This window comes from Antechinus flavipes, chromosome 1 (genome assembly GCF_016432865.1).
Source record: "Antechinus flavipes isolate AdamAnt ecotype Samford, QLD, Australia chromosome 1, AdamAnt_v2, whole genome shotgun sequence".
NCBI classification, from domain to species: Eukaryota; Metazoa; Chordata; class Mammalia; order Dasyuromorphia; family Dasyuridae; genus Antechinus; species Antechinus flavipes.
Window position 1 is genome coordinate 430,988,753 of NC_067398.1, and position 20,191 is coordinate 431,008,943.

Sequence of the window (20,191 nt, forward strand, 5' to 3'; positions counted from 1 at the left end):
GATTAAATAAGGTAATGATGGAGTAGTGAGTTTGTCAATCTAAGAATTCTACCAGAAGCTTCATCCTAGAGTGTGGAATTGTCAAAATGATGCACTTAAAGAGACCCAATTAAGATCAATATCTAAATAATCAATGCTCCTCCTTGCCTGCCTCTGGGAGCAGCTTAGGCTGCAAAATTTCATCTCCTCTCTATCTTGCTGAGCTGTCAAAGATCTAGGGCTCCACCTTAATCACTTCCTTGTCAGTGCTGTTGTGGGAGGGAGGAAAAAGAAGGGGACTTCTGAAAACCCTTATATGGACAGAAATGGATCTCTCCCAGCTATTGGATTTCAGGTAATACTAGCCCTAGAAATGTGAGGAAAGGAAACTCCTTTCAGCATCTCTGCATGGGGGAGATAATGGGTTATTCAAAAAAAAAATTAATGTCAGTAACCTAGATGGCCTGGATATGAAGAGCCTAAAGGAGCTGAGTAGTCTAGTCAAAGTTACACAACTAGTTGCTGGCAGACCTATACTAGAACTCAGGTTCTGAATCCTAACCCTGGGCTCTTTTTTTCTTCAGCTGGATGGATCCTACTAAATGTCTTAGCCATAAGTTGAAGTTGTAAATCCTAGAAGTGAATTGAAAATAAAAAAAGAAACTATGGTGATCAGACTCAGCCCATGGGAAGAAATGGTGAAATATAATTCCTTCCTTTCATTGAAAAGATGAAGAATCTTGGGTATACAATGTTGTGGGGAACTAATGTGTCTGCTGGTTTTGCAGAAGCCTTATTGTTCTAAGGGAGGAGTTTACTGGATATTGTAGCAGATGGAGTGCTGGGTCTGAAATCATAAAGACTTGAGTTCAAATATGAACAAAATCATTTGATCTCATTTTCTTCAACAATAACTGGGGATCACAACAACTCATAGCTCTCAAGTTGGTTGTGAGGATCAAATGAGAAAATATTTGTAAAGCACTTTGCATAGCACTTGGCACATAGTAGATACTATAGAAGTGCTTCTTTCTTACTATTCCCTTATTTCCTGTTGGATATTTTAGGAAAATTTCGCATGGATGTAGGATCCTCCAAGATCCTACATTTTAAGGGCCCAGAGGAAACACTCAGAATTTTCCACCTAACTGTGGAAATTCATCATACTGCCCAACTCACCATCTTGGACCTATAGTAGGCACTTAATTAATATTTATTGACTATCAAACTCTCTATTTGCATTGATATAGTTTCATCTTGGTTTTGATTCTACCCTTTCTCTCTAGTTAAAGATCCTATTTTTCCCACTTTATTCTATAAACTGGTAAGATGGACTTCTACTTTGGTCTCATGAATTCTGACTTGTGGCCCATTCAGATTTTGTCTCACCTTCCTGTCTGGAATTTTGCTCCATTTCAACCCTTTTTGATTGGTTGGTATTGAGGAAGAACTGAACTATGTGATTGATCTTGTTGATCTGTTGCCTTTCAGCTCTGGTCTTCCATCAGCTGTTATGATAGATCTTTGATTTCTTCTATTGGACCCAGTGAAAAATAGACTCACTGGGGCTTTGAGTCATCATATTATGTACAGAGGGAGTGGGGAGAAACAGAGAGAAAGATGAAGAGAGAGAGAAAGAGAGAGAGAGAGAGAACACTCATAAGCATTTGAACATTCAAACATGAAGAGAATGAAAAAAATGGGGAAAGATTTTGAGGAATACCTACAGTAGGGGATAGGGAAAAAGATAGAAGAGAAACAAAGACAGCTGAGATATGAAGAAATCCAAGCAAAGGGGAGTGTGGAGAAGAAGGGAATAGCTTTGTGTCATATGCAAGAAGATCAAAGAGATGAAAGGTAAGAATTGGTAAGCAGTTTCAGGAGACTAGAGGAGATATAATTCAATTTTTAAATAGTTGAGAAGTGAGTTAGTGATGAGATTATAGCGATATTCAGTATGCAGTCATCTTCAAGAAGTTCAACATTCAACACAACTTTGAGAAGTAGAAAGTTGAAGAAAAATTTCTAAGTTGTTCTGTGTGTTTCAGATTAGTAAGAACCAAGTACATTAGTACGTATTAAAAAAGGATCCAGGCAAAACTATTAAACCCATCTATAGTCATATAAAAAACAATCCCAATCACTACTGATTAGAGAAATACAAATTAAAACAATTCACACCAATCAGATTAGCTAAAATGACAGGAAAATAGTGATAAATGTAGAAGGAGATGTGGGCATACTGGGACACTAATACCTTGTTGGTGGAGTAGTAAAATGTTCCAGCAATTCTGGAGCAATTTACTAGTATGACTGAAGAGCTATAAAACTGTGCATACCTTTGATCCAGTAATGACACGATGGGTCTATAACCCAAAGAGATCATAAAAGTAGGAAAAGGACCCATTTGTGCAAAAATGTTTGTATCAGTTCTTTTTGTGGTGGCAAAGAACTGGAAAATGAGTGGATGCTCATTGATTGAGGGATGGCTGAAAAAGTTATAATTATGAAAGTAATGTGTTACTACGTTTTTTATGAGAAATGATGAACAAGCTGATTTCAGAAAAGCCTGGAAAGAATTACATGAACTGATGTTGAGTGAAGCAAGCAAAAGGGGGAAAACTTCATATATAGCAACAAGATTGTATGTTTTTTCTCAGTGATCCAAGGCAATTTCAATAAAATTTTAATAAAAAACACCATCTGCATACAGCAAGAGACCCATGGGAACTGAATATGGGTCAATTTATTGTATTTTCACTCTTTTTTTTCTTTCTTATGGTATTTCTCATTTGTTTTGATTTTTCTCTTCTACATGACTCATATGGAGATATGTAAAAAATGAATATATATGTATGACCTAAAATATTAAAATAAATGATAAGTTTAAAAGGATCCATAGGAGAAATTGGTTTTGAATATGCAGGCTAAAGAAAGAAAGAAAGAAAGAAGAGATAGAAGATGGATGAACATATTATAGAGGGTTAGCCTTAATAAGGAGTAATTACATTTTTCTCTGTCCCAAAGTTTAGAATGCTCTCCATGCTAAATCTCATCTATTGGTTCCCTTAACTTCCTTTAAATCATAAATAATATCCCATCTTCTATAGGAAGCCTGTCTCAAACTATTTAATTCTAGTGCCTTCAGACCTTCCTCATACTTCATCTAGAATATTGGGTTCAGTTCTGGGCAACATGGCCCAAAAAGAGCTCTGTTAGCTGGAGAATATTCAAAGGAGGGAGTGCCTTCTCTCTCTTATTTATTTTCTATTTATCCTACATATTGCTTATTTCCCCTTTTAATTGTACAGTGCTTGAGACCAATGGACTACCTTTTGCCTCTTTTTGTATCCCCAGCACTTAGGTACACTGATTTATTGTTGGTCCTTCATAAATATTTATTGTTTGACTAAATCATTTAACTTCTGGCTGAGGCAATGCCATGGAATTTATTTACTGAGTGGAAAAAATTCTTTATGAGGAAATCACTGAGCTTTATCCAGCACATTTTTAGCAACTCGGAAGCAGAATTTTAATACTTAAGTGTTTAAAATTATCAAAGATTAGGAACTGAGAAGCTGTAAATAAAAAAATATTCAAGGAACTGGTGAATTAATTCCTTAGAGAATCATTGCTATGATCCGAGTAGAAAATTGTATGGAAAAATAAGTAAAATCAGAGTGAGGGAGATACATTGCTATCACAGGGAAGGGTTAAAGGATTGTAAAAGAAAGAGTGAAGTAAAAGAGGAGACTCCAAATAAATGAAGGGGTTTGGGGGTAGATAGATATGAAAGATAGGTGCTTGTAAGGCAGTAGAATTTCAGAGCTCACATCTTATTTGACGTGACATCATGTAGCTAAGAAATAGTGTGGAGATAAATATTGTAAGAGTAGAAAAAGTTGAATTGTAATATCAGCATCACAAGGACTGGTGTGAATATATATAAAAGTCTTTGAAAATCTTGGCAGGAAAAGTGAGCCAGGTGGTCCTAGCAGAATAACCTAATGGTCCACAAATGAGAGAGTCAGGGAAAAGAGAGGCCCAAAACAATACTTTAAAGAAGAAAGGCTAATAATCATTGTTTTAGAATGGTTCAAAAGCTGTAGTGGAGACCAACTTCTAATCCTCCTTGGAAAGGTTCTTGTTTTTGCTATGAAGTGTGAAAAGGATGTTCTAGAATCCAAGAATCGCTGATTTAGCTCTAGATAGGTCATTTATTCTAACCTTATTTTGCAAATGAGATAACAAATGCTGAGAAAGGTTATATCACTTCCCTATGGTGACACCAGTAGGAAGTGACTAAACCAGAAAATTTACTTCAATCCTCTGACTCCAAAACCAGTGCATTTCACACTGAGCAGAAATGTAGGGAAATATGTAGAGAGTTCAAGAAAACAGTGAACCAGAGAAGAATGGGACCAGGGAAGAGTAGAGTTGGTGCAAATAGGTGTGAGGGTATAGGGGGAAATAGTAGAGGCATGTAGTTTCTGTCTGTAGGAAAACACTGAAAGGATAGGGAAGAATTAGGTGGGAGGGTTGTGTTAGCAGCAGCAGGGGGAAATGAATAAATTGCTTACCAAATGGATCATATCTTGGAGGAACAAAAAGAATTATCTGGACCAAACATTCTAATTGGATTGTTTGTAGGGCAGAATGCTGACATGAACTAGGATCACTCAAGTCAGTTCTGCTTTTTACCATGATTTAAAAAATATCACAGACTTTGGCTCTGCAATCCCATTGCCAATTCTTTTGGCACCAAGCTTGTAGTTAATCTGGACTGAAGAATAGGACCTCATCAACAACAGCTGAGTGTTCTTTTGCTGTCTCCATCAGTTGTGCATTGTTTCTGAAGAGGTCCAAAAGGCCTTCACTATGGTATAGTCAAGTTAGTGTTTTTGATTGTGGCTGATCAAACGAATATGAACTTGAAATGTTCTGCCAGGGGATGGACACAAATACTTCATCGAACAATTAGAGTGGATTCTCTAACTTTGCACATCTCCATGTTTTCTGAGCTAAGTCAATTCTACTTTTCTCAGTACTTTTACTGATGAGTGAAGAAACCGGGGTAGTCCTGGGGCAAAGTCTCCCATATCATAGAGCTTTCTTTTATTGCTTTTTCTGACCATCTTGTGAGTACTTGCCATATGTGAGCTTTACATAAAAAAGTTTCTTTGTAAGCACATTTGTTATTGGAACAATGTGACCGAGCCCAGTGGAGTTATTCTTTCTACTGCAAGTTTTGGCAGTTTAGTATGAGAAAAGATCTCAGTTTTTGGTATCTGATTCTTCCAGATGATCTTCAGAATTTTCCCAAGACAATTCAAATGGAAGTGAATCAGTTTCGTGATATGGCACAGGTACACTGTCCAGGTTTCACAGCCATATCCCACTGAGATCAGCTCTGTAGACCTTCAGTTTGGTAGTCTAATACTTCTCTCCTATACTTCCCCTCCTGGCCTCCCAGACACTGAGTTAGATCTTGCAATGTGTGTCTCAAGGTCATTACTGCCTGGATGTATACTGATATGAAGAAACTTATGACAGCATTCAAAATTCCATTTGCTATAACAAATGGTTCCTCATGTGGAGGCTGTGGTGCTGGCTGATGGAGCACCTGGGTTTTCTTGGTGTTACTTGTTAGCACAAAATTATTCCAAGCAGCATTGAATGTACCCATGCTTTGTTGCATCTCAGCTTTAGAGGCTACACTGAGTACCCAATCATCTGCAAACAAAAAACCATGCACCCAAACTTCCTTCACTTTAGTTTTCTCTTGTTGCTTTTTCAAATTGAAGAATTGACCACCCGGGCAGCAGCTGACTTTGATGCCATGTTCCTAAAGGCGTTAGAAGGCATTTGATTGAAAGCATCATGGGAGCGAGCACCCAGCCTTGTTTCACTCCCTGGTGAACTGAGAAAGCTCAAGAGCATTGTCCATTGTCCCCTGGGCAGGGATGCCATCATGTAACTGACAGACTATTGCATCATGATCTTCCTACTGACAATTTTTGTTCTGTCATTTACAAGCAGTGCAAGAAAGCAAGTTCATCAATACAAGAAAAGTTTATAGAACTAGTCAATGATTCCATGAAAAAAAATCTGAGGGTTTTGTAGATTGAAAGTTCAATATGAGTCACCAATGTGTACAAATATTAGAAAAACTAATCCAAGCATAGGCTGCTTAAAGAGAGGCACCTCCTGCAACAGGAAGGCAGTAACAGCTACACTTTGGAAGTGATCGTGTTCAAGCCCCTCATTTTGCACATAAGGAAATTGAGATGAAATACCAAGTCCAAAGACAAACTGATAGTGAGTGCAGAGCTGGGACTTGAAGGCCCTTCTCCTGACTCTGGATCTATCCCACTGCTATGCTGCTGCCTTGTCACTAGTCCTGAGGATCACATCTGCATGTCCAGGGGAGCATGAACTGGGTATAAAAAGAAGAAGGTGTTTTGCAAGAAGGAACTGGGGATGTTTAATTTGGAAGAAAGAGGTTAGTAAACACAGGAGAGCTAGCTTCAGGTGTTTGAAAGATTGGTAAGAGAGAATGATTAGACTTAACTCTGCTTGGTTTGAGAGGGCAGAACTCAGAGCAAAAAGAAGAGGTTGCAAAGCGGTAGGTTTAGGTTTAATGTAGCAAAAGCATCCCCCAAACTGGAATTGTCTAAAATTGGAATGTATTGCCCTGAGAGGTAATCATCCCTTTAGTGAAATGACAACTTTTTAGATATGGCTTTGACTGGATAGGTTTGGATGTCTCTTCTATCTCTTCTGTAATCTTTTGATTGGAAATCTTGTCTTTGTGCTGACATAGATGCTGTAAAATGTGTGACTTATCTCAACAATCACTCTCGTTCTGAAGAGAGGAAAGATTCCTCCCTGACTTTGCTTCCCTTTCTACACATGTCCAGCTTTCAGTATATAACAATATAGAGACTAAGTAGCATCTTTGCTAAAACTAGAATTCCTCACTCCTGTTGGTTATTGTCTGATTAGTCTAGACCCTGATTTCTGATCTTAACACTGCTTTTGACTTGCCTGTTCTCAACCTTATACATACTTACACCTGTAGTTCATTCTTTTTCTTCCTTTTATGATATGACTTTCTGAACCTGGCTTCTTTATAACAGCAGAAAAAAACCTCTTTTTCTGTCTTTTCTTTTGCTACTTTTCCATTTGTTGACCCAAGCTAAGATATCTGCTCAATTCCCACAGTCCCCTTGTCCTTATCCTCTTGGAAAAATAATCCTGTTGCTTCCCTTGGGGCAAAAGAAATAGCTCTTGCCTTTCCAGAAGAAATCTTATGGAAGTGTTATCCACACAAGTTAACTAGACAAAGGATTGTGGGGTAAGTGCCAGATGATGTATCTAGGAAATTGTTGTAGGGAATTATCCAGGTAATTTTGTAGGAGATCAAGTAGAGACAATTATTAACTAAAGTGATTGGGGAAGCTTTGTAATAGAGATGCAATTTAAAATAAGCTTCAGCAGAAAGTTAGGCTATATGCAGTGAGTATGAATGACATTTTAGGTGGCAGTCCTAAACTTCAGGAATACATGCACAGAAATAAGGAAACTGAGAGGTTAAGTGATCAGAAAGAAATGTTATTAATCAGTTATTTCCATTTGGGGAGCAGCAAATTGATAAAAAGTCTCTTGTAAATATCATATCATATTTATAGATATGTCATAATGATAATAATAAGGAACAAAGCTGAGATTATTGGCATTTCTCCAGTGTCCTATTCTTAATTTGTATTATTTTGTTCATTTACGGAGGCAACAATGTACTGCAGTGAATATAATAGTGGACATGGTAGTCAGGAAGACCTGAGTTAGATCCTAACCAGCTGTATGATACAGGGCGACTTAATTCACTTACATTTGCCTCAGTTTCCTGATCTGCAAAAGGAGTAAAATAATAGCACCTACCTTGCTGGGTTGCTTTTAAAATGAAATGAATTAATATGTCAAGAGCTTTATAAGCATAAAGCCCTTTGAAAATGCACTTTATTATTGTTTTTAAAGGTCCATTATTGGAGATGATATGGATTCAAAAATGGAATAATTGGATGCACAACAAAAAATTCCTAGATTCATGTATTATGTCTCTGTCTTCTTGTTGTAGGTTTGCCATGATGACTGCGTTCTCTAAAGCAATCAACACTTTTACCTTGAATGTTTTTAAAGAAATTAGTGAAAAAAATACCTCACAGAATGTGTTTTATTCCCCCCTGAGCCTCTACTGTGCCCTGGCAATGGTCTTAGAGGGGGCTAAGGGAAATACTGCTGCACAGATACAACAGGTACTGGGGACTAAGAAAAAAACAAATAAACAAAAAAGTAAACCATATGAAACATTGTATTTCTCCAAAGTCACATCTCAAAGGAGGCTGAGCTTTGTCAATAGTGCATCCATAGAGAGTTGGGGAAATGAAGCACAATATGTGGATGATCTCTCTAGCCTCTGTATTATAGACAGTAGGTATTTATGGTGGAAATGTGCCCAAATTTACTAATGCAGAATAATCTTACCTTCTTACCTTGATCTGAGGAATAACTAGAAGGTCACTTTTTGGGGAGGTGGAGGAAGGAGTGAGGAAGGGAAAGATAGAAAGTGCAGTAATGTATAATAACTCTGGAAAGGTAGGTTCGAATCAGGTTGTAAAGGACTTTAAATGCTGAACAAAAAGAATTTGAATTTATTCCTAAAGCCAATAGGGAGCTAAGAAAGCTTTTGAATAGCTGAGTGATAACCTCCAATCTTATTTTTAAATGCTTTTAGTCTCTGTAGGACCTTTAGTTGATTTTCCTTTGAGGATTTCTTTTGTGTTTTACGAGAAAGGAAAACAGTACTAAAATTCTATTTATTTTTCTTTCTAAACAGGTTCTTTCTTTAAACAAAAGTACAGATGTCCACCACAGTTTCCAGTCTTTTCTTGAAGAAGCTAATAAATCTGGTGATCAATGCCTGTTAAGAATTGCCAACAGGCTCTTTGGAGAAAAGACTCATGATTTTATCTCAGTAAGTCTTGTTTATTATTTTTCTCTCTACAAACTTAAGGAAATTAATGACATTTTGAAAGATGACAGGAGTATCTCATCTGTAGTCATGCTATTAAAAATTCATTTAGAACTGTTTGAAAAAGTTAGGTCTGGGAACACATGCTTATTTTCTATAATTTTTAAAGATTAATAGTATGGTCCAGGGGACATAGCACTACCTGTCTTCAAATTTCACCTCTGTTATTTACTATTAGGAAGAGTCATCTCAGTCATCTCCTCTGTAAAACTGGAAAGGTTGGACTGGATGTCTTCTAAAGTTGTTAAGTTCTAAATCGTTGATCCTGTGATGCTATAGAAAATGAAAGCCAGGAGTATTCATCTCAATCTGACAGTTGATTTTAAAATAACTATTTATTGATTTATTAGATACTATTGGCATATCATTTAGTTTCCTCTAGATTTCTAGATTATAGTCACTGATTTTAAGCAATCTTTTTGTGTTAATAAAACTTAAATGGATTTAACAAGCCCTGATGTCTAATTTTTAGGTCTTTAGCTTCATTAGATTAAAGACTTAAAAATTCATCCAAGTCAAACATCAAGATTAGGAGTCAATTCATGGAGGTCTGTAAAATGGTTGTGACAGTTAGGAAGTAGGGGCCCAAAATTTCCTGGCAGTGTACTGATGAAATTTAATTATGGACTTGTGACAATTGGTTATGTTCTTTATGTTATTGATTAGTCTTTTAAGGAATCCTGTCAGAAATTCTATCATTCAAATATGGAAGTACTTGATTTTGCTAATGCATCAGAGGAAGCAAGAAAATATATAAATAAGTGGATAGAAGAAAAGACTGAAGGTAAGAAATAATGGGATTTCTTTTTAGCTATTTCAAGAATGTTGAGCATTGATTTTGTTAACTCTTTTGTATAGTATTAAAAAGGAGTGAGTTCTAAGCAACAAAAAATGTGCAAAAAAACCTGTCCATGAAATGTTATTAATTTTCTTTGTTTTTCTCCTCATTTTCAATATCCTCGGTATAAATAATTCTTCAGATGGCTCTCTCCATAACGAGTCTATTGGAATTGACTGGAATCACCGCATTGTTGAAAAGAGACATGTCCATCAGAGCTGATCATCACATAATCTTGCTGTTACTATGTACAATGTTCTCTTGGTTCTCCTCACTTTACTCCACATAGCATCCACATAGTTCATTTAAGTCTCTCCAGGCATTTCTGAAGTTACCCTACTGATAGTTCTTATAGAACAACAATACTCCATTACATCCATATACCATAACTTATTCAGCCATTCTTCAAGGAATGGGCTGCCGCAAACATTTTTGCACATGTAGGTTCTTTTTCTATTTTTATGATCTCTTTGTTATAAAGTCTCAGTAGAGACACTGCACAGTTTGGTAGTTCTTTGTGTATAGTTATAGAGTCTTTCTTAAAATGACAAATAATATCTCTCTAAAATTAAAAAGCCTTCCAACAGGTTTGAACTTAAAGCCTTCCCTTATGATCAAGGCTGAAACCAGGACATCCATATCACCAGTATTATTCTATATTATCTCAGAAATGCCAATTTTTACAATAAGAAAAGACAAAAGAAATTGAAAGAAGAGAATCATGCAATAAGGAAAACAAAAAGCATCACTCTTCACAGATGATATGATGATATCTCTAGAAAATCAGAAAAAATTAGTTGTAACAATGAACATGTTTAGTAGTTGCAAGATAAAAAAATAAACTCAAGTAACTCAGCCAACTTTCTCTGTTCTCCCAACAAAACCCAACTGAAAGGTAGAAAGAGAAAGTCCAGTTAAAATAACAGCAGATGAAATAAAATCCTTGGAAGTCTATCTATGAAGACAAACCCAGGAATTTAAATGATTATAGTTACAAAACTCTGCACTCAAAGGCAGTTTTAAATAATTGGAGAAATACCAAGTGCTCAAGCATTGGCCCATGCCAATATCAAAAAAATGATATTTCTCCTTGTTAATTTACTTATTCCATGTCATATTAAATAAACTAACAAAGAATTAGCTTATATAGCCAGAAAAACAATAAGAAAATTCACGTGGATGAAAAAAGAGTCAAGAATAAGGGAATAAATGAAAAAAAACTGAATGATAGAGACTGAAGAGTACATTATTCTAAGCTATAAAGCAGTGTTCATGAAAACAATATGGTATAGGGTAAGAAATTGGGTGATAGATGAGTAGTTAGATTAAATATATAGTAAAAATGAACATAGGTAATATTGAATGATAAATCCAAAAATGTCCAAGATTTTGTAGGAAGAATTCAGCATTTTAAAAAATTTCTGGGAAACCTGGAAAGTAGTTTCAAAGTAACTAGGGATAGATTTATGTCTCACAGTGTATATATCAAGGAAAGATAAAAATGGACAAATGATTTAGACCTCAAGGGTGATATCATAGGCATGTACTTGTACATGTAAAATGTACTTGTCAGATTTATACCTAAAGGAAAAGTTTGTGACCCCAAGAAAAAGATTATGGTGGGGAAGCTAGATGGCCCAGTGGATAAAGTACTAACTCCTAGAGTCTGGGGGACCTGATATCATATCCATTCTCAGACACTTAACACTCCTTACCCCTGTGACCTTGGGGAAGTCACTTAACTCCAATTGCTTTGCCCCCTCCACAAAAAAAAAAAATTAAAAAGAAGCAAAGAGAAAGATCATGGGAAGTAAAATGGATAATTTTGATTCCATGAAACTAAAAACTATTTGCACAAAACAAACAAACAAAAAACCTAACAACCATAATGCAGTTAACATTAGAATAAAAGTAGAAAGTAGAAGAAATGTTTTTATATTACCTTTTTCAGATAAAGGTCTTATTTCACAAATGTATAGTTGTCTAAGCCAAATACATAAGAATTAGAGCTAGTTGATAAATGTTCAAAGGTTATACACAGGGAGTTTTCAGAAGAGGAAATCAAAATTATTGTCACATTCTAAAAGTGAACCACATCACTACTGATTAGAGGATTATAATTAAAATTACTCATGTTATAAGTCATCATCTTATATGTGTCAGATTAGCTAACATGATAAAAAGGAAGTAACAAATTTTGGAGGAAAAGTGGAAAAATAGGGACACTATTGGTAGAGTTGGGAACTGGTCCAACCATTCTAAGGAACATTTTTGAACTACACCCAAGGAACCCAAGTAAGACTACTAATATGTCTGTATCCCAAAGAAATGAAAGAGAAGGGAAAAGGACCCACATCTACAAAAATATTTATAGAAGAATTTTTTTGTGGTAGCAACAATTTGGGAATTAAAGAATTGACCATTGATTGGACGCAATTGTGGTATATGATGTGATGAAATGCTCTTGTGCTATTATTAGTGATTAGCATGTTAATTTCAGAAAAACCTGGGAAAAAAACTAAAATGACCTCTTATAAAGCAAAATGACCAAAAGGAGGAGACCATCGTACATAGTAACAGCAATATGGTAATTTTTCACAATTGAAATGTGAAAAACTTAGGTACTTTGATAAAAAAAAATGATTCAAAACAATTCTGAAGCACCCATGATGAAAAATACTATCTATCATCAGAGGCAGAACTTAGGAACTTTGAAATTGATTGAATTTGAATTTGGATTATTAAAAAAATTTTTTTGGTCTTTTATAATATGACTAATATGGAAATAGATTTTGTATGTCTTCTCATTATAATTAACACCAAATTGCATACGTTTTCAAGGAGGGCACATGTGGAAGAAGGAGTGAAAGAATTTGGAACTCAAAATTTTTAAAAGTTAATATAAAATTATATTTCTTTTTAATCGTGAATTATTTGGTGAAATAAATTAAAAACATATAAAGGAACAAAAGCTACAACAACAAAAACTGAAAAGGGCTCAGAAAACCCAAATCCAACACCTGTCTCTTACTAACTATATGAATTTGAATAAGTATCCACATTTTTCCAGGCTCAGTTACTCTATTTATCATATATTATGATAATATATTGAAAACCTGGTAAGGTTTTTTTGTGAATCTACATGAGATCCTAGATCTTAACATATTTTGGAGTTGTAGAGAGGATTTTTCTTTAAGGTACTCATAGAAAGGAGTGAAGCTATGTAGCTGAAAGTGTTGCTTTCTTGCAAGCTGATCATGACATTCAGAAGTATTTTTGTTATTACATCAAAACACAGAAAAGATTTCATTATGTATTTTTCCTTGATAACATTTAACAGGGAGAGGTTTGCAGTCTTTATCAGTGCATGACATGCTATATGAAGGTGAATGATTATACTTGACTAAATTGTAAAGGCTGGAACCCGGCATGGTGTATTCCCTGTTAGATCATATAATCACTGTTATAATGATGATGAAGAGGAGGAATATCAAAAGGGGAGGCTATCTTGAACTATTTAGGGTTTATAAAATGCTTCTATGTGATATCTTATTGTTTTAGATGTGATCATGGCTACATCTTTGCTAAATTTAATCTTTAATGTTTTAATCCAGGTAAGATTGTGGAACTTCTCACTAATGATTACATTAATCCATGGACCTCTCTGGTACTTGTGAATGCCATCTATTTCAAAGGGAAATGGGAGAAAAAATTTGACAAAGATAGAACAAGAGAACAGATGTTCAAAATCAGCAAGGTAAGTGGCAATTTTGCCATGTCCTGGGACCTCATCAGAAACTTGGACAATGGGAAAGAATCAGCACATTCCCTTTGTTTCTTAAGATATACGTGAGCTCTAACAACACATGGCCAAACTCTTCCTTTTCTTTACTTAATTCTTTCTCTCTTCATTTTTGTTTTTCTCCCCTGGGAGGGGTCTCCCTTCATCTTTTCTTTCTGTGTTCTGATAGAATAAAGAGGTCAATCTTATACCTCAGTTTTCCTTTACTTCACCAGTTAGCCCAGCCATTTTTCTTATTTCCAAACCTCAGAATCTCTCATGACAAAATCCCTTGTAAGGCAGCTTCCTCGCCATTTCTGTGTGTTTAATTACTTAAAAATTTGCCGTGGTAAATCATGGAAGAAGAGAGCATGCTTTTACACTTGTGTTTTTCTCTTTGACAATAGCTTTTGTCCTGGTAACTGGGGACATATATGGAAAATTACTTTGAACCAAGGCAAACCTAAGAGAAGTGAAAAGACCTTCTTTGGAGAGAGTTGTTATTTTTCTCAGCTAGATCACTGTCTGATCTCCTGTTGTTCAGGTTCCTTTTTCTTCAGGAGACTTTTGCTACTTCCTTAAAAAGAAGTCTTTTGGCCTAAGCTTAACAGAGTTTATTAGTGGCCTAAAAAATCTTTATTCTTTTCTGTCCGATTCTGAATTTAACGCTTTCCCTTTTCTTTGCTTAAGCATATTTTCTCTCTTCATCCTGTTTTATCCTCTATTGGAGATAAATCTTCATATGTTCTGATATAATAAAGAATTATCTCATTGAACTCAGAGGCTAGGAAAGTGTTGAACTTTCCCATTTCATAGAACAGACTAGAAGTGCAAAAGGACTTAGAGGAGAGGGATCAATGTGAATTTATATCATCAAGTAATAAAAGGTATAACAAAGCATAGAGACTTTTTGGGATGTTGAGATATATGTATGAGTCTATGTATATGTAAGTGTATAAGGATGTGTGTTGTGTATACACACAAATCTCCATATATGCATACATATACAAAAATCCAGAGAAAGCATTATTTATCTGAAAACTTTTCTGTTAACTGTCAAACTAGCTGTTAAATACTTCATATTTCAGGGAATAAACAAAATTCTATTAATAAAGAAGATTTTCTCTATTAATGTACTCTTATGTCAGAAACTTCACTGGCAATTTTAAAAGTTTTTGAATATCAAGTGAAGATGAGATATGATACATAATATTATTAAATAGTACCTGGATATGTGGAAGTACCCCTATGATTAATGTCTGTTTTCTATAACTTACATTACCAGAGAGAGGCATTGGACATAGATTAACCCATAATAAATAGACATATTTATCTCAGAGGTACTTCCACAGGAGCTATATCAAATTGCTTACTATTATTAGGGAGAATGAAGGGAAGAGACAGAGTGGGAAATTTTGGAAAAATAAAATTATATTTTAAAAAGAATGTTAAAAATAGTCTTTATATGTAATTGGGAAAAAGTGCTATTTGATAGAAAATATATTTTACAATCCAAAACAAAACAAAAAACAACACACATACTAGTTGAAATAATGTAAAATGTTTTACAAAATTTAAGAAGACTATATAAGGATTTGGGAACTGAGATAGGTTAGGAATAACCTTTTCTCTCCACTTCCTTTAATACTTAGCACCTCAAAAATATGTAAATCTTATGAGTATGAATAATGCATTTTGAGTGAAATAAAAGAATTTGCAGTTTGTTTTTCAATTATGGTGCACATAGATTGGTCATATATGAAAGTTCTTTCAGTGGGCATAAAGTTTGCAAAACACTATCAGTTTAGATGAAAAAGTATTAAAACAATTTAAGTGAAACTCATTCACACCGAATATTAATTGAGTATTTGATTGTGGACTTAGTCCAGTTTTGAGCCTTTCTTGTTTTTATAGGAAGAAGGGGAAGAAGAAACAGGAGAACAATAAGTGCTTTACTTAAAAGAAGTCCCATACAAAGAAAAAGACTTAGAAATCTTTGGTTTTAAAATTATTTTTGTTTATATATATCTTCCAAGAGCTGCTCTGTGTCAGAAGAAAGAATAAAAGAAATTTTTTCTATAAATAAATACAGCCCATTTCCATTTAAGGAAACAAACCCCAGGACAAGAAAGCATCAGTTCTGTAGACACTTGATTTATAAGCTCAGAGAGTTTGTAGTCTAGAGACATGAAGTAAAGGTACAAAAATATACTTTGTTAGAAAGTTGTGTTGATTTTCTTTGCCTCCTTCAGTTGCCCTGGATTCACTTTGATGTGCATTCATTTTCTTTTAGGAGAAGCAGAAACCAGTACAAATGATGTTTTTGAAATCTCAATTTAGGACAACCTATATAAAAGATGTGTCCACCCGGGTCCTAGTTATGCCTTATGTTGGAGGACAAATGGACATGGTCATTTTGCTTCCATATGAGAACACAGATCTAAAAATGGTAAGAGAATGCAATATGGCTACCCACTTCAGTAAAAATTTGGGAAAAAAAATTGTTCAGAGCTGGAATTATTTCACCTGAATTTTAGCTTTAATGATCCAATCCTTTAAAAGAGTCATCTAGTGATAGACCTATTACTGAAAGTTACAGAGTGTTGTCTCTGTGTTATATCACAAGTAGGTGGAGTATGGTATTGGAGGAGCCCTTATTACTCAGGAATAGGGCCTGAGTGTGGAAGATTATAGCAGCAGGATGCACCCAAGACTAGTTAATTTAGAATTTCTAATAATATTTCAGGGTGTGGAGTTACTACAATGAAAGGGGAGTGAGTTTCCTGATCCTGCTGAAGTGGGCAAGGAGAGCAGAATGGGAGCCAGATAAGCAGAGCTCCAGATGTGATTGGGGAATCCCTGAGACTTAAGAGACATTGTTGGGGAAGGAAGTCTGGGTAAAGAAATAGATCAGCAACAAGCACAGAGCAGATAGTCTATCATTGTAGGAGAACTGCCATGTTAGCAGCTCAGAGAGACCAAGGACTGATTTTCAATCTGGTCAAGATGAGCCCCTGTCATGACGCGGTGCTAGCTCAGATTTGGAAACCCATAGTACAAGTAAAACCCAGCATTCCGTCATGTTGAGTACAGCCTTGCCAATGGAAAAGCCACTGTTTTGCCTTTCAAGGAAAATTTAAGCCATTTTCCCCATATATAAAAACGGGATGATCTCTCCCTGAAATAATTCAGTGGGTGTTTGAGAGGGGTGAAGAGAAAATGTGATAATGTGTGAAAGTATTTTGAAGGTTACAAAGTGCTAGAGAAGTTTAAGATTAGAAATTAGTTAATGAAAGGGATTAGGAAAATGAAAGCTATTTTCTGAGGTAACTAGGATGGGGTGTAATTTAAGTGACAAGGTTGTAAGATAGAGATTTGGTTAGGAATGTGAGGCTGTATTTGGAGTCAGGGTCCAAGATCCCAGTTGGAATTTTGACTCAGCAACCCGAGGGACCTGAAGCAACCTCAATTTTCTCATCTGTTAAATAGTCATATATACTGTATTATCTGTAAGGCCCCTTTTAGCTCTGAATCTAAGGTCGTCTGAAGGAAATTGCAGAAAAGAAACATTTGTGAGAGACAGAGAGAGAGAGAGAGAGAGAGAGAGAGAGAGAGAGAGAGAGAGAGAGAGAGGAGGAAGAAGAAGAAAAAGAAGAAGGAGGAGGAGGAGGAGGAGGAGGAGGGAGGAGGGAGGAAGGGAGGAAAAGGGATAGGGAGAGAGGAAAAGGAAGAGGGAGAAGGAGAGGGAGAGGGAGAAGGAGAGGGAAAGAATGAAGACATGTCTTTGGCTTGATTCTGCATTTATCACTTTCCTAACTTTTTAAGTAGAATAGAAGCTCCCAGAGGCATGAACATTTTTCCTCAGGATACTTCATATCTAACACAATAACCTCACATATAGTAAGTAGTAGAGGAGTATTTATCTAAATAAATTAAATGCTTTGAGATTTATAATACACATCATTTTTTTTTAATTTCTAGTTGGAACAAGGACTTACTCCTGAGAAACTAACAGATTGGTTAAAACCAGAGAGGATGAATATGACTGAGATGGACGTTTATCTTCCCAGATTTAAATTGGAGGAGACTTTAGATGTGGAAAACATTCTTCAAAAATTGGGCATGTCAGATGCCTTTGATATGTCCAAGGCTGACTTCTCTGGGATATCAGCTGGGAAGGACCTATTTCTATCCAATGTTTTACACAAGGCTTATGTAGAAGTTAATGAAGAAGGCACAGAAGCAGCTGCTGCCACTGCAGTAAGGGCGAGGATACGTTGCCTTCCTCCTTATTTTTTGGTTGACCATCCTTTCCTTTTTCTTATTCGAGATAACAGCTCAAAAACCATTTTGTTTTGGGGCAAAGTGATCTCTCCATAAAGAAATCATTTATTGGGGGGTGGGAGGAGATTTACTTTTCTTTTACAACATGTCTCTTATGGAAACGTTTTGTATAACTTCACATGTGCCTTTTTGCTAAGCCATGGGACCCCGCCGACAGAGAGTACAAAGGGAGTTCAACCTCTGGTGCACAATAAGTTTTCTGCCACGTTGCGGAAACGCCCTTGTTGAGCAAGGAGCAGTGATTTGTGATCATGGGAACGAGTGTTGAGCCAGAGGGTCACAGCTACTTGCTCATGAGCTGGGATGCCGTGACAGGGCCTCTCCCTGTGAGCAGCTGCTGAAGTGCTGGATGGTTCTCCTCCCACGGGCAGATACCAGCATAGGTAAAGCCCACGAGCTGTTTCTCTGAATGGTGTTTGGGGATTGCCTACTGTTCACTGCTGATCACGCTTGCAGAAATGTCTATCAACAAGGCTGTACGGCATAATAAACTGAGCTCTTTTCACACTCTATGAGTCTCCTGCCTCATTCATCTTACCTCTGAGATTGAAGGGTTCTTATGCTTTGAGCTCTTAAAGATGGCCACAGCACCTTCTCAATGGGTGGGAGCCGCTTTTTGAGGGAGGAAGGGAGAAAATGTAGAACTTCTTTTTAAAAATATATGTATTAAAAAAAAAACTTGTTTTACATGAAACTGAGTGAAAATAATAAAAGGAGAGAGATCACTTAGATGGAGTCTTTACCCTCATGCTGTTTCCCTCTGGTCCTTGTGGAAAATCCTCTATCTGGGATTCCCTGTGTATGATTTTGTGATTTCTGCACATTGAGTGATGTAATTTTCAAAGTGTGTCCCAGGTACTCTTATTTGAGGGCATGAAAACCAAAGGAAGGCTGGAAGCCTGTGTTCCCTAGTACATTTCATGATCAGTTTTTATTAATTATTAATAGAGTCCCTCCCTTTGTCCATCATTACATTTCAGTCCTCTGCCCACAGCCTAAATCCAGGAAGGTATTACATATATCAATTAATTTCTCCCCAAGCACAGTGCTTAGCTCCTGACATGTTCTACCCCATTTTCCCTCTGTCACCACATCCTCATTTTTGGTCCTGGGTACAAAAAGAAAACTAACTATTACTATCTGTTACTCCTTTATCAGTAAGATAGACGCCAAATGCCATTTTTTTCTCTTAGAAGAAGAGGTAGGTTTTAAAATGGAATGGTAAGAAGCTAGGGAACAAGATTCATGAAATAATGAAGGAGGTCTCTGGGAACAAAACCTTTTTGGAGTTCAACAATAAAATAAATCATACAATTGCCATCTTAGTGTAGATTCTCATCATCACTTGCAAAAATGATCCTCATTCCATTTCATCCTATATCCTGTTGCCAAAATAATTTTCCTTAAAAGTAGATGTGACCAAGTGACCTTTCTGTTTGGTATCAGTAAAAGTTTTCAAGAGGCACAGGTTTCTGGATAAATTACAATCAATCAATTTTATCAACCACTGCTAGCAGGTAGGTTAACAAAAAGGGCATATTTATCCTCTCAATGGAAAAGTGACCTCATCTGTAAAGCCTTCAATATTTCTAAAGGTGGAAATCAAATCTTGTTAATAAGTAATGAGACAAAGGAATATAATGAGAGAGATATGCTTTTTCTAAGGAAGGACTGGGAGACATGACTGATCATTCTGTTTTGCTCATATCAATTTATCTGCAGCCATATCACTGGTCTGACAAAAGGGAAAACCCACATTTTTTCCAGAACCCTCTGAGTAAAACAAAATTGGCTGGAATTCATTAATTCACCTAAACTAAACTTTGTTTTTATCTTTTGAACAGATCTGAGTTTCTCCTCTCTCAGCTTCAAATGAACACTTCAAAGGAACTGGTTTCTGAATGACAAAGTAGAAAAGGGGGAAAAGTTTGCTCCTAATTAAATAATTACTTATTAGTATATGATTTTTTCTTTTATACTCAATCAACTCCACTGGCTTCCTACTGTCTCTACGCGTAAATACAAATTCCTCTCTTTAGCTTTTAAAACCCTTCATATACTTTTCTAACCATTTTCTAGAGTCTTTGGATATTATTTTCACATACCTGTGATTCAGATTCTGTTCCTCCATACCTTTTTTATCAATCGTAACATGTAT

The 20,191-nt window shown here is 35.9% G+C and overlaps 3 protein-coding genes across 3 annotated transcripts in view; all 3 read left to right on the plus strand.

Moving 5' to 3' along the window:
- Positions 1–20,191, plus strand: part of LOC127543695 (serpin B6-like) — a 236,161-nt gene that overhangs the window by 81,419 nt on the left and 134,551 nt on the right. The window lies entirely within an intron of this gene.
- The window catches only part of LOC127543697 (serpin B6-like), a 131,123-nt gene that overhangs the window by 81,419 nt on the left and 29,513 nt on the right, over positions 1–20,191 (plus strand). The window lies entirely within an intron of this gene.
- Positions 271–18,543, plus strand: LOC127543691 (serpin B6-like). The gene is made up of 7 exons (XM_051969930.1): positions 271–334; positions 8,117–8,294; positions 8,876–9,013; positions 9,737–9,854; positions 13,523–13,665; positions 15,983–16,138; positions 17,671–18,543. The coding sequence occupies exons 1-7, from the start codon at positions 306–308 to the stop codon at positions 18,067–18,069; spliced, it is 1,161 nt and encodes a 386-aa protein (XP_051825890.1). The 5' UTR covers positions 271–305; the 3' UTR covers positions 18,070–18,543.

Coding starts and splice junctions, on each gene's coding strand:
- LOC127543691 (XM_051969930.1), top strand. CDS start 306: ATGGATCTCTCCCAGCTATTGGATTTCAG. Junction 9,014..9,736: donor AGACTCATGATTTTATCTCA/GTAAGTCTTGTT, acceptor GTTATTGATTAG/TCTTTTAAGGAATCCTGTCA. Junction 13,666..15,982: donor AGATGTTCAAAATCAGCAAG/GTAAGTGGCAAT, acceptor ATTTTCTTTTAG/GAGAAGCAGAAACCAGTACA.